The sequence below is a fragment of the Meleagris gallopavo genome, chromosome 9 (assembly GCF_905368555.1).
Source record: "Meleagris gallopavo chromosome 9, MGAL_WU_HG_1.1, whole genome shotgun sequence".
Taxonomy (NCBI): Eukaryota; Metazoa; Chordata; class Aves; order Galliformes; family Phasianidae; genus Meleagris; species Meleagris gallopavo.
Genome location: NC_139412.1, coordinates 11,737,325 through 11,748,237, shown reverse-complemented (window position 1 = coordinate 11,748,237; position 10,913 = coordinate 11,737,325). Strand labels below are relative to the sequence as shown.

At 44.6% G+C, this 10,913-nt stretch overlaps 1 protein-coding gene across 2 annotated transcripts in view; it reads right to left on the bottom strand.

Annotated features, from left to right (window-relative positions):
- ARHGEF9 (Cdc42 guanine nucleotide exchange factor 9) overlaps positions 1-10,913 on the bottom strand; it is a 185,976-nt gene that overhangs the window by 3,068 nt on the left and 171,995 nt on the right. Inside the window, exon 13 of one of the 2 annotated variants that reach the window (XM_085230388.1) lies at positions 698-857. In XM_085230388.1, coding sequence (XP_085086514.1) covers positions 698-857 — 160 coding nt within the window. Of the gene's footprint in view, positions 1-612; positions 858-10,913 lie in introns of those variants that run through there. The other variant, XM_085230387.1, reaches the window with a different exon arrangement.

Here is a 10,913-nt window from a genome sequence, read left to right as displayed (position 1 = left end):
TTCACCTGCCCGCAACAAAACAGTTAAAGCCAGAGAAATACTGCGCAGCAGAGCATGGTGCACAAGGGAGCACATCCAGACAGGCACGAGTCAGACCACAGAATGCAGGACAGGGACGGGAAAGGATCGATGCTCTTCACTGAAATGATAACTCTGGGACAGCCAAGGAAGGGATGGAGAGGGAGGGAGACGGAGCAGAGATCTCCCAGCACCCCAAAAAACAAACAACCCCCCCATAAATAAAATAAAACAAAATATACACCAACATAGTCCATGAGGAACTTCGATGAAGAATTCACACAAGCAAGAGAGCATTCTGGAATGCCAATGACGACTTCAATGAAAATGAAGACAAAAAAAAAAAAAAAAGAAAAAAACAATGTCCGACCAATGGAATAAAATAAAAAAGGTCACATGATTAGAAATCATTGGTGCTTCCTAGTATCTAGTAGCAGACTGCTTCCAAAAACAACAAAAAAAGTTTTTGGTCCTTCTATATATATACATATATGTATATATATATGTATTATTTTTTAAATGTGTATATATATATATATGTATATATATTTAGTTGCAACAGTGCTTCTCCGAAAAAAGGTCCATCTATAAATATAATTTTATTTATTTTTATTTTTTTAAGTTCTTTTAAGTTAAAATTCTCCATCTCTCTAAGTATTATTTTTTGAATGGTGTTAACCTGCTGAAGTTTTGCCAGAATGGTGCCTGGCTGCGTCTGGGTTCGGTGAACTCGAAGACCTGGGACTGGGATATGCCATCTGTCACCATGTATTGTCCCTGATTTAATGGATCCTGGGGTGGTGGGTAGGCTGGAGGAACCGACTTGGAGTAGCTCACACCTGCATCGATGATTGGGGGGAAAAAGAAACAGATCAGTCAAAGTGCAATTGGGTCAGTAGTCGTTCTCCGTCATGCTATCGCTTCTTATCATTTTATAACCAGGGTCCCAAACAACAGGGAGACATGCTAGAGACAGCAAATCTATGGAGAAATGCAGCAGCTGCCTGAACTCCCAGCTCAGAGGCTACCTACGCTAGACCACAAGCTGAAGATTTGGTACTTTTTTGTATTGGCAGAGTTTTGCCTGCCCTCATGGAAAAGTCCTGCATGACCTAGCAAGACACGAACATGTGGCTAAGCCATACTCACTCAGTCATTCAGACAAAGGCAGAGAACCACAGCAGTTGATCCCGCTCTCAAATCTAGCACCTGCAGTTTCCAAGCTGGGTTTCGCCCACCCTCCCATCTAAACTCAGCAGGCAGCTGTGCCCCAAATGCATCCCTGTGACCGGCCCTGAGCAGCACGACCCTGGGGACCACTTGACACCAGCTGTTGTGCTGGAATGGGACAGAGCATGGCAGCTTGGGGGGAATCTCCTGCAGGGACCTGTGTTGCTTCAGTGCTGTTCAGCCGATACAAAGGGCAGCTCTTTATGTCAGAAGATTTGTAGGACTTTTCCATAGGGTGTTTTTTTTTTTTTAATTTACTGGTCTTGTTTCAGCCAAAAATGGCTATAGGCAATGCAGAAAAAGCTGCTTCTGCTCGATCCAAATGGGTAGCAATGGAAAGACTGGCAAGGATATATTGCCAGGGTCTGTCCGTGGCTTGGGGAACAATTCCCATGTATGTGAGTCACAAGTTGCGTGCAGAAAAGGGTTAAGGGGACATTGCTCTGACAGCTTTCTCAGTAGAAAGGTGAGCTTCAGCAAGCTGGGACCTACACAGCCCGTTGTAAAGGATGATGCACAAATTGCAGTTCTGGGTGAATGGGAGTGTAACAGGAAGGAGGCACGTAGCCCCCGAAGCACAGACTACAGGGAAAAGTCACAGAGCTACTTCTGCATTTCCTCTCCGCAATGCCATTGACAAGGGATAATCCCTCCTTCAGCCTCAGGGTGCTGTGATCAGCTGGAAGCCACAACTCCAGAAAAGGGCAGGAGCCGGGAGGAGCAGGGCTCTGAAGCAGGTTGCTGTAAGCTCTGGCCATCTCTGGATCCCCTCTGCTGCATGCAGAACTGCTCTTCCTTCTGTGGGGAGGGCAGCCCCGGACTCATGACGGGTGGTAAGCTTCACAAGGGCCATCTCGAGGCCATTGCCTCCCTGGTTTTAACCGCAGGAGCGAGGTGACTCTACCAAGTAGACCAGTGTCCTCATCTGGAAAGCGGGATGGCATGACCCACCTACCTCACACGAGGGTTGTGAAGCTAAATTAATTAATGTTTGTAAAACACTTTGAGATCCTCGGCTGGGAAGGTGCTAGAGAAGGCAAAATACGGTGATTAGCACCCAGGTACCACAGCAGTGTGTGTCAAAGAAATGCGGCTGCATTCAGTTAGCAGTTCCTACCCACATACAAACACATGCTTTGTGGGACCAGCACCGGCCGGCCCAGGAACAGGAGGGCTGCACACAGTTGGGTACTTACAGACAAAGGAAAAAGCCTCACAGAGTGCACTCATGGAGCTCACCTGACAATTTCTGTATGTTGCCATATTATATCCAGGGCTTCTTTTAGATATGAAGCTATAGCTTTAGGATAGCTTTAGGAGAGAGAATTAATTTGCTTCCCCTTGCTAAAGAATTTACCAATCCTGAATTGCTAAAAACCTTAAAAAGGTTCGGACCAAATAGAGATACCATCTTGACTGTATCTAACTGATTTCCCCTCCTTTGCAGCAAATACCATCAAACCATGCCTCTCTCTGTTGCCTACAGGGAGTAACCGAGGCCTTTCTTTATGGTGGATAAAAACTGCTCTATGGTTCATTACTCATTAACCTTTAACAAATTCAACACAGTTAATATTTCAAACTCAGTTTAAAAGAGCAGTCTGGAATTGTTCTGCAGCTGTATCTGTCCTGTCTCTGTCTTTCCCAAGCACATCTCTAGCACATCTGCAGAGCAGAGTGGGGTCAGTGCTGGGACACCTGAGTCAATTTCTGTACCATCCTTCCTAGTGGGACCCAACTCTCAGCTTGCACTTGCCACACAGTGACTTAAGCCAGTGATGTCGCACAAGAGCAAAGCATGGACTTAAGCTCATATCTAACCCATCTCTTCCTTCCCTTCTACCCCTGTCCTGCTTCAAGTTGCCTTGCGGGAAGGCAATTCAACATGTGAACAGAGCCTGGAGAGTAAACTTCTGAAGCCACACACATATGAAGACATTCCCATGGAGACCCCCAGCCATTGGTGCTTGGCTCACCAAGTGAGGAGAGGCTGGTAAGGACTTTCGGGATCTGTGGCAAGATGAGGATAATGGTTGTCCCTTACACGGCTGGTGTTGGGAAATAAATCTTTTTCTATTGGTACATGGTCTGAATCTTCGACCCAAAGCATGATTAAATAATGCTTCACAACACAAAAGAGCTGTGAATCTAAAGCTGCTACCAAAGGACACACAGCAGTTGTTTCTAGCTTTGGAAGACCTCCACACCACAGTGCTTCAGTGACACAGCCCTACGCCTTTTGCACCCTGTGGCTGCAGAATTGCAACCAGCCTCGTGATGCATCTGGTCTGCCATGCTGAGCCAGGCTGAGCTCTTTATTGTTTTTAAAACAATCTGTAGAGGGTGAACTGCTATTCTTTAATCACAACACAGAAATGCTATGAAATCTCCTGGATCAGCAAAGTGTTACACACTTGGAAGGCTGGAGAAGTAGAGAAAAGACAGTCTGGCTAAAGTCCACTGACACTGATGGAATTACACTGCAAAGAACGTAATCCACAGTCTGTCTTCTCCAAAAGAGAAAAAGGCAGACTCCCCTGGCCAGATCACTAGCAAACCCCCTTCAGTTCCTCTCCGGGAGAACCCTTTTGGTCCAAACTCCTGGAAAACCTCTACTCCCATCTGGAACATACCCATGCAAACACACATTGCCACATTCTCAGTAAGGAAGCTCAGACCAATATTCTTCAAAGTTTTTTGTCTGTCCATTCTCAAGGATGTAGGGGTTGGTATCATTAGCATCTAAGTCGGGTGAGCTTCAAAAGCTGGTTGGTTCTATTTGAATAAGCAGCCAAAGGTTTGAATATTTATCATATTTATCAAATGACGTCCATGGCCTAAATGATCAAAACTGTGCATCCCAACGGCATGCATAATCACTATGTGTTTGTGGGCATGCAAATAAAAACAACTGTGCTCTGGCAAGTCAGGCTGATAATTCCCTGAGAATACATTTTCGTGTGAAGCAGTGATACAGCACTTTGTAAAAGCTAGAGGTGCCCCAAGAATGGCTTTGTTTTTGACATACTCGTGTTCTTGACAACGTGGAACACAGGAATTATGTGTGGGGGAGGCAGAGAAATTCACCTAATCTGAACATCTTCAAAAGCCAAAAAAGAGCAATTCTGGGAAAAAGTATGACAGGTTGCTGTTTTTCTGTTCCACTATGAAGTGGTTTGTTCTCTCATCAGAACTCGGGGCTGTTGTGCAAAATTGTCTCTTAAGGGATTTTATATATGCAAAGCCATCACTTCACTGCAATTCAACAGAAAGAAACGAGCACAGCTCTTTTCCAATGCAATTTTGGGCTGCTTGGTGAACAGAATTCAAAGCACAAAGGGAAAGAATCGATAGATAAGTAATGATTTCTACACACAGCTGCTACACTGCCTTTTCGAGGCATAAGAAAGCAGCTATACACCAATGACCAGACTTGGAGCTCCTTCTGCTGGTTCATGCATAATTCTACACTGTAGCAGAATAGAAAGGCTGCAGCTGCATAGCAAGATTGTCTAGCAGGGTGGGGGTATGGAAATCTGTTCGGAATGAGCACAAAGAAAACTCCAGGGTTTATGCTTTGGCTAGACAAAACTGGTAAAGAGAGATGCTGCACTGTCAGTTGAAGTCATGTCTTTTTTTAGTGCTGGGATACGTCACTTGGAATTTTGGAATATCTCGACTCAGAAGAAAACAAAAAGATTTATCATGGTCTCTTTTTTTCCTTCTAATCCTTTTTCTTTCCTCTATCTGAGGTTACAACAGGACTTGACTAGTACTTGAAGATTTAGGAGCATGCTGTTAACTCATAAGGCAATCCACACGGACATGTGCAGAGAGATCCAGTTATAACCTAGTGGGATGGCTCCATTAGAACTGTGCCTCGCCAGTATAAATACAAAACATGCACAGAATACACTCAGATTTGCCTATATAATAACCATGGAACTTGCCTTATGAGATGGTTATTCCATCCTCACTCTTTAAGTTTTTATCTTAGACTTTAATCAGGAGCTATTTCATAAGCTTTTCTTCTACCTATCCATCTAGATTTTGCGCTGCTCGTTAGCCAGAGCTGTGTGGGAGACAATGAAATGTCACCACCTCATTTCCCTGCCGGCCGAGGGACGGCTGCTGGCTGGGAGGGAAGCAGTGCTGTGCTGCAGAGCTTTCATTCCCTGTGATCTCTACAGCAGCCCCTGCATCTCAGAAATTCAGTCTCCTCGTTAATATTGTAACCCATATGCAACATGGGTAGCAGGGAACATAGCTCAAGAACACTAATTGCTGTATGGTTAATTATTCCTGCAATAGTGATAAGTTTAGTTTAAAGAAACAAGAAGCCATGGCTCAATGGGTACAGCCCGTTGCCCTTCTTCAGCACATTTCAACAGAGGATCTCAAAGCACCTCACCACTGTTCATTCGGTCACTGTCGTACTTAGAGTTAGCAAACTGTTCTGTATCTGACACCAGTTCTGCTGGTTGCAGGCTCTGTTGTTACAGCCAGAGGTGAGGACGGGGGCTGTGAGCAGGAAATGTCTGCCTCCAGCAGCAGTCCTGAGCAGCCATGGACTCCACTGCTTTCCACTTCCATGCTAAACTGTCTGACTAAAGTTTTGTCATACTCCACCCAATTCAAGGGCATTATGTGTTGCATTAGCCATGGCTCTTTACACTGCAGGGGACTGTACTCAATGGTTTGGTAGAGGTAGATATTACCAGAAATGGTGCTGGTGCAGAGAACCTGCCTTAGCTCCCTTTTCTAGGCACTCGTCTAACTTCTCTGTCTTGGAGGAAAAGAAAAGTGTTCACTGCTGCCTTGGGGGGACTCTGCAGCCTTGAGAAATGCAACAGAAGAAAACACTGAGATTGTGTCTGGACTGTTCCACAGCCAGCCACGATATCTGCAACTACTGAGGTAACTTTACCTCCCTGAATCTATCAAGTGTGTTACTGCTACCTGGTGTCATTAGACTAGACAGTAAGATAATGATTCCTCGTGTGATAGGCAAAAACTAAGTGAGGCAAGATGGAATAAATGATACTAGGGTTTTATCCATCAAAGCCAGCTGAAAACTCATTTATCCTGTCTCATATGTATGTAGCAAAGAATACTCTGTCTGTTTCATTGATAGGAAGAGATCTCTCCATCTATCACTGCCCTGAGATGCAGTCTCTTCTGGGTTGAAAAAATGCACCCAGGAACACTACCTCTCACCCAAAATACCTCACTGAACTGAAAGTACAGCAGTGTCTGGGCTGACAGCCTTACTGCAGTTGGAATCTCAATGTGATGTTGATGGCCATATATTGGCTCTTCAAATGAGGGCTTGAAATTGCAGGAAAACCCAAGAGGTCTGTTTCACAGCTCACCAAAAACTCCCTTGGGGAATTTGCTCAGAAGCATGTGCCCACTGCTGAGTAACCAAAAACATAAATCAGAGGTCTCCTAGCCAAAATATTGATGGTTTTGTTCAGTATCAGATCAGTTCTCAGATGAAACTCCTTACTCCAGTTGGGTTCATAATACATTGAGTGAGAAGACACCTGTCCCAGTGATCATCACAGAGACTACTCTGTGGACCAAAGCACTACAGAGTGCTGGGGCAAACTGCATAGGTTTGGGTGGAATCTCTATATTACAGGCAATGGGATAAGCTCAGTGATTTGTCTGAATCTGTGGGGAAATGCCTCTGAGAACACATTTAGCTCCATTATTTCTCCCGTGCAGTGGGAAGCTCTGTGAAAAAGGGAAATGATCCTGATTATCTACAATGCCCTTCTTTGTTTCTAAGCTTAGTCTGTGTTGCTCAGTGTTTTTCATTCCTCCTAAGGCTGTGTATCCCCAGGCATGAATAGGATGGGGAAGCACACCAGGGTCAATCTAGTTAGAAATGAAGATGCAATAAAATAGGTTCAGACACTCAGGAATACTACAGGAGGTTCCTACAGACTCCGTTACCTGATAAGACCTGTCCTTGCTGGCGAGATGAAGCCAGCATAAGTATGCTCATGTGCAGTCATCTTGTTTTGCTATGCACACTTGCTGGGGGAGAGTTTAAAGTGCAGAAGCTTGAGATGTCAAAGAAAAGCTGTTGAGAGTTTGGGTCAGGGTTTTATGAGATAGTTAGCTGTGAGCTCAAGTTATCAGAAGAGAAGAAGTTAGCAGAATTCAGTGACTCAGAGGGAGTTTTACTGCAGGCCAAAGCAGCTCATGCTGGCTGATGATTTAACCCCTGCTGGAGTTTGCATAGCTGGGTTTTTATGGGCAGATTTAATGACAACATCCTTCTACACTCAGGGCTAGGGATGATGGTGATTGAATATATGTTTTCCTCCTTCCACACATCCCAGATCATCAGGCTAAAGACTTGTCTTTGGTGAAGCTATTGCACAGTGCAGAGGAGAATGCACAAGACAGAGAGAATGACAAGGAAGAGCTGGCCCATAGCATGGCCCTGCAGAGCTCCTGGCACGGGGAAACCCTCTCACCCAGCTCCAAGGTCACTTCTTTACATTTACAGACATTTCATTTTCCGAAATGGAAATATTATTGGGAAGCAGAGCTTTGAGAATGGAATCTCTTTACTGGGCAGTGGAACCTCTAATCACCCTGAAAGCCCTGGCTGACAGCTTCTAGGAACACAGGCAAAATCCCTAATGTGCCTGAGGAAAGGAGACAGTCCACATGCTGTCCTGTGTGGGGACAGATGCGGACAGAGCTGAGGATCCGATAAATGATGGAACGTTTCTGAATGCTGCAAACACTAATGTTGGGAGGGGAGATTAAAAGTGGCCGTCAGAACAAAGCCCGTGATGGATAGAGGCAGTAAAGGAGCCTTCTGTTTTCAGACACTCAGAAATCGAAAAAGTAAGCTGGATAATCCTGTGTCTGTGTTAAGAATGGACTGGAGATCCACAAGGGATCCATTTTCATTGGAGCTTTAGCCTAGTTTCCATGGCTATCGTCAATCACAAATGCAATTCTGGAAGTGCAGCTTGATGCTATCTTAATGTCATGCTTGCCAGTGCAGGTAGCAAAGGTCTTCAGTGGCACCTGGACTGATCTGCAGAGAAACTGCACACTTGCTCAACTGTAGCATAAAAAATGTTGTTTTTGTAAGTCAAGCCAAATAAATTTCTCTGTTATTTTACTATTTCTAGGAAACACTACACTGAATTCTATTCCCAGTTACAAGGCTGACATTGAGAGAGGCTAAAGGGCTGTAACCGAGAGGCAAAACCTCGAACGATCAATGCAGAAAGACAAAGCAACAAACAGCCCCTTTCCCTATCTGTTGGTAAGCTGCATAACCAACACTACCATTTACTATATGTCTAATGGACTTAAAGAAGGCTGAAAATTGGTTTAATGCTGTCTTAAGGCACCTGGTTTAATATCATTATGCTTTGCCCGATCCAATAAGTAGTGCAAATCCCAGTATATTGCTGAAATCTGACCTTATGCATCATTAAATTGATTTGGAAGGAAGCCCAGCACTGCATGCATGCACACATTTCCGTGTGGGTACGAGCATTAGGAGATAGCTGCTTCCAAATGGGCTGGCTTGTGCTCCAAGAGGACCCTTGTTGTGGGATTGAAAATCTCTCACAACACAGTGCTGTGCTCTCAGTCAGTCCCCAGAAGAAGCTTCCATTCGTTTAGAAAGCTGAGTTTTAGGATCTTGCCTCCCACTACTGGGTGACCCCCTAGTGTCTTCCAGTGTGCTGCAGCAAGCTGTGGTTTAAATGCTTCCTTTCAGAACGAACACCAGCTGGCTCCCGAGGAATACCTCTGGGAGGTGTGGTACAACAGCACATGAAGTAAGCTGCTGTTTATACTATTTGAAAAATGTTTTTCTGCTTCACCTCTAACAAAGTTGATTGCATTTTCCATTTCACCTCCTTCACAGCTTTTCTCTCTTCCTTAAGTATTCTGTGACAGGGAAATTACCATGGTTTCCCATTTAAGAGGTGGAGGGAATGACTGAGATGATCTAGAAACAAGCCTGTAATAGGCATCCACTGACATGGCAGCAGAGCTGTTGCCACGTCAGCTCAGATGCTGAGCCATGAGCCAAGCAGGAGCCACGGGGACCTGTCTAGCAAAGTCCTTGACTGGAATCAAATAAATAGTCCTGATGAAAATGCAGTGAAAGTATTCCTATTCCCAGGGGGCCACACCACATTCCAGGTACAACTGTTGCTCCTGAAACACCCTAGACCTCTTCCAATGCTCCTGGCTTGCTGCGGGAGGCTGCGTGGGGAGGACACAGGCAGCCCCAAGCAGCACCTTGCCAAATTCATGGGCAGTCGTGTAAAAGGCATGTGGAAAGGTTCAACCATCAGTCACAGAAAGCCACCTCCCAGAAATGCTCTCCTACCTCTCTTACTGAGCAATTTTGCCAGCTCCTTGTTGCAGCAGCCCTGTGCCTCTATGGGTCTTGGGCAAAACAGGGTAAGAAAACCAAGAGTTTTCAGCCAACCATTCGGTGCAGGTAAATAACTTCTGTAATTTGAGGCTGGACTACGATTATCACAACGTAAGACAAAAGAAACAGAGCTACTAATTTCATGGATCTATTGGCTGTTATTTTCAGTAAAAGAGCCAGACTTTGCCTAACTGGGTGCTTGAGATCTGACTGTTTCTGTCCATCTCAAGGACTTCATCTCATGAAAAGAACTCCCCGTGTTACAGCATAAGCTTGTCCTGCGTAAAAGAAATGCTGACTAGTGTTTTACAAGCTAATTAATTTTATCAGAGAAGCCTAGGTTAGTATCCCCCCACTTTTTATCTGAGAGAAAGAGAGAGAAAGAGAGGAAACGAGAGCAATTGCTGAATAAGAAATCGGTGCAGTACAGTTAGGCTTATTATGCTTGTTAAGGTGCAAGTACAGGGATTTAATTGGGTGTACTGGTAGGCATGCTCAGGCACCTTTGAACCGTGTCATGTACTTAATGACTAAATAGTAAAATTATTAATTAATAATTAATTAATAATTTAATTGAACAATGAATGATTAAAACTGTTTTTGCCATGGCCATCATGCAAGTCAGATTCTCCAGTTTTCCAGTTGCCTTAATTTCTATGGCTGCTTCCTGGTGGGGGGTGGATGTGCCAACCCGTGCTCGTGCTGTGTCCACTGCTGCCAGAACCACATGGACACTGTCATATGCATGTCCCCAGCTGTGGGTGTGTGTGTATTTGGAGCTTAGGAAATCTGGCCAGGAGAGCTTTTAGAGAACAACTCAGCAGACAACATAGGAAGATAATAGAGAGGAGAAGACTAATGACAATGGAGAGACACAGCAAACCATGGCGATTACACTTGGCCTAGCGAACCACTACTGGACCAGCAAAGCCAGTAGACAACAAACAGGTGAGGCAGAAAACAAAGAGCTCCTTCAACTAGTGAAAAAAAAAAACAGAAAAAAACAACCCAAAACCTGTCAAGATTGAGGAAGAATCTGTCTGGGACTCACTGTAGCCAAGAAACTATGAATTCTCTGAAAACCCTTTTACAGTCCTGGTTGTGTTGAGGTACTTCGGTCTAATCAACATGCCTATGACTTTGTGAAGCCTTGGAGAACCTGAAAAATTACATCTCTTCCTTTCCCTCTGTATTTACTACTTCAAAACCTGTAGCTGCAAGAGTTATTGCAAGA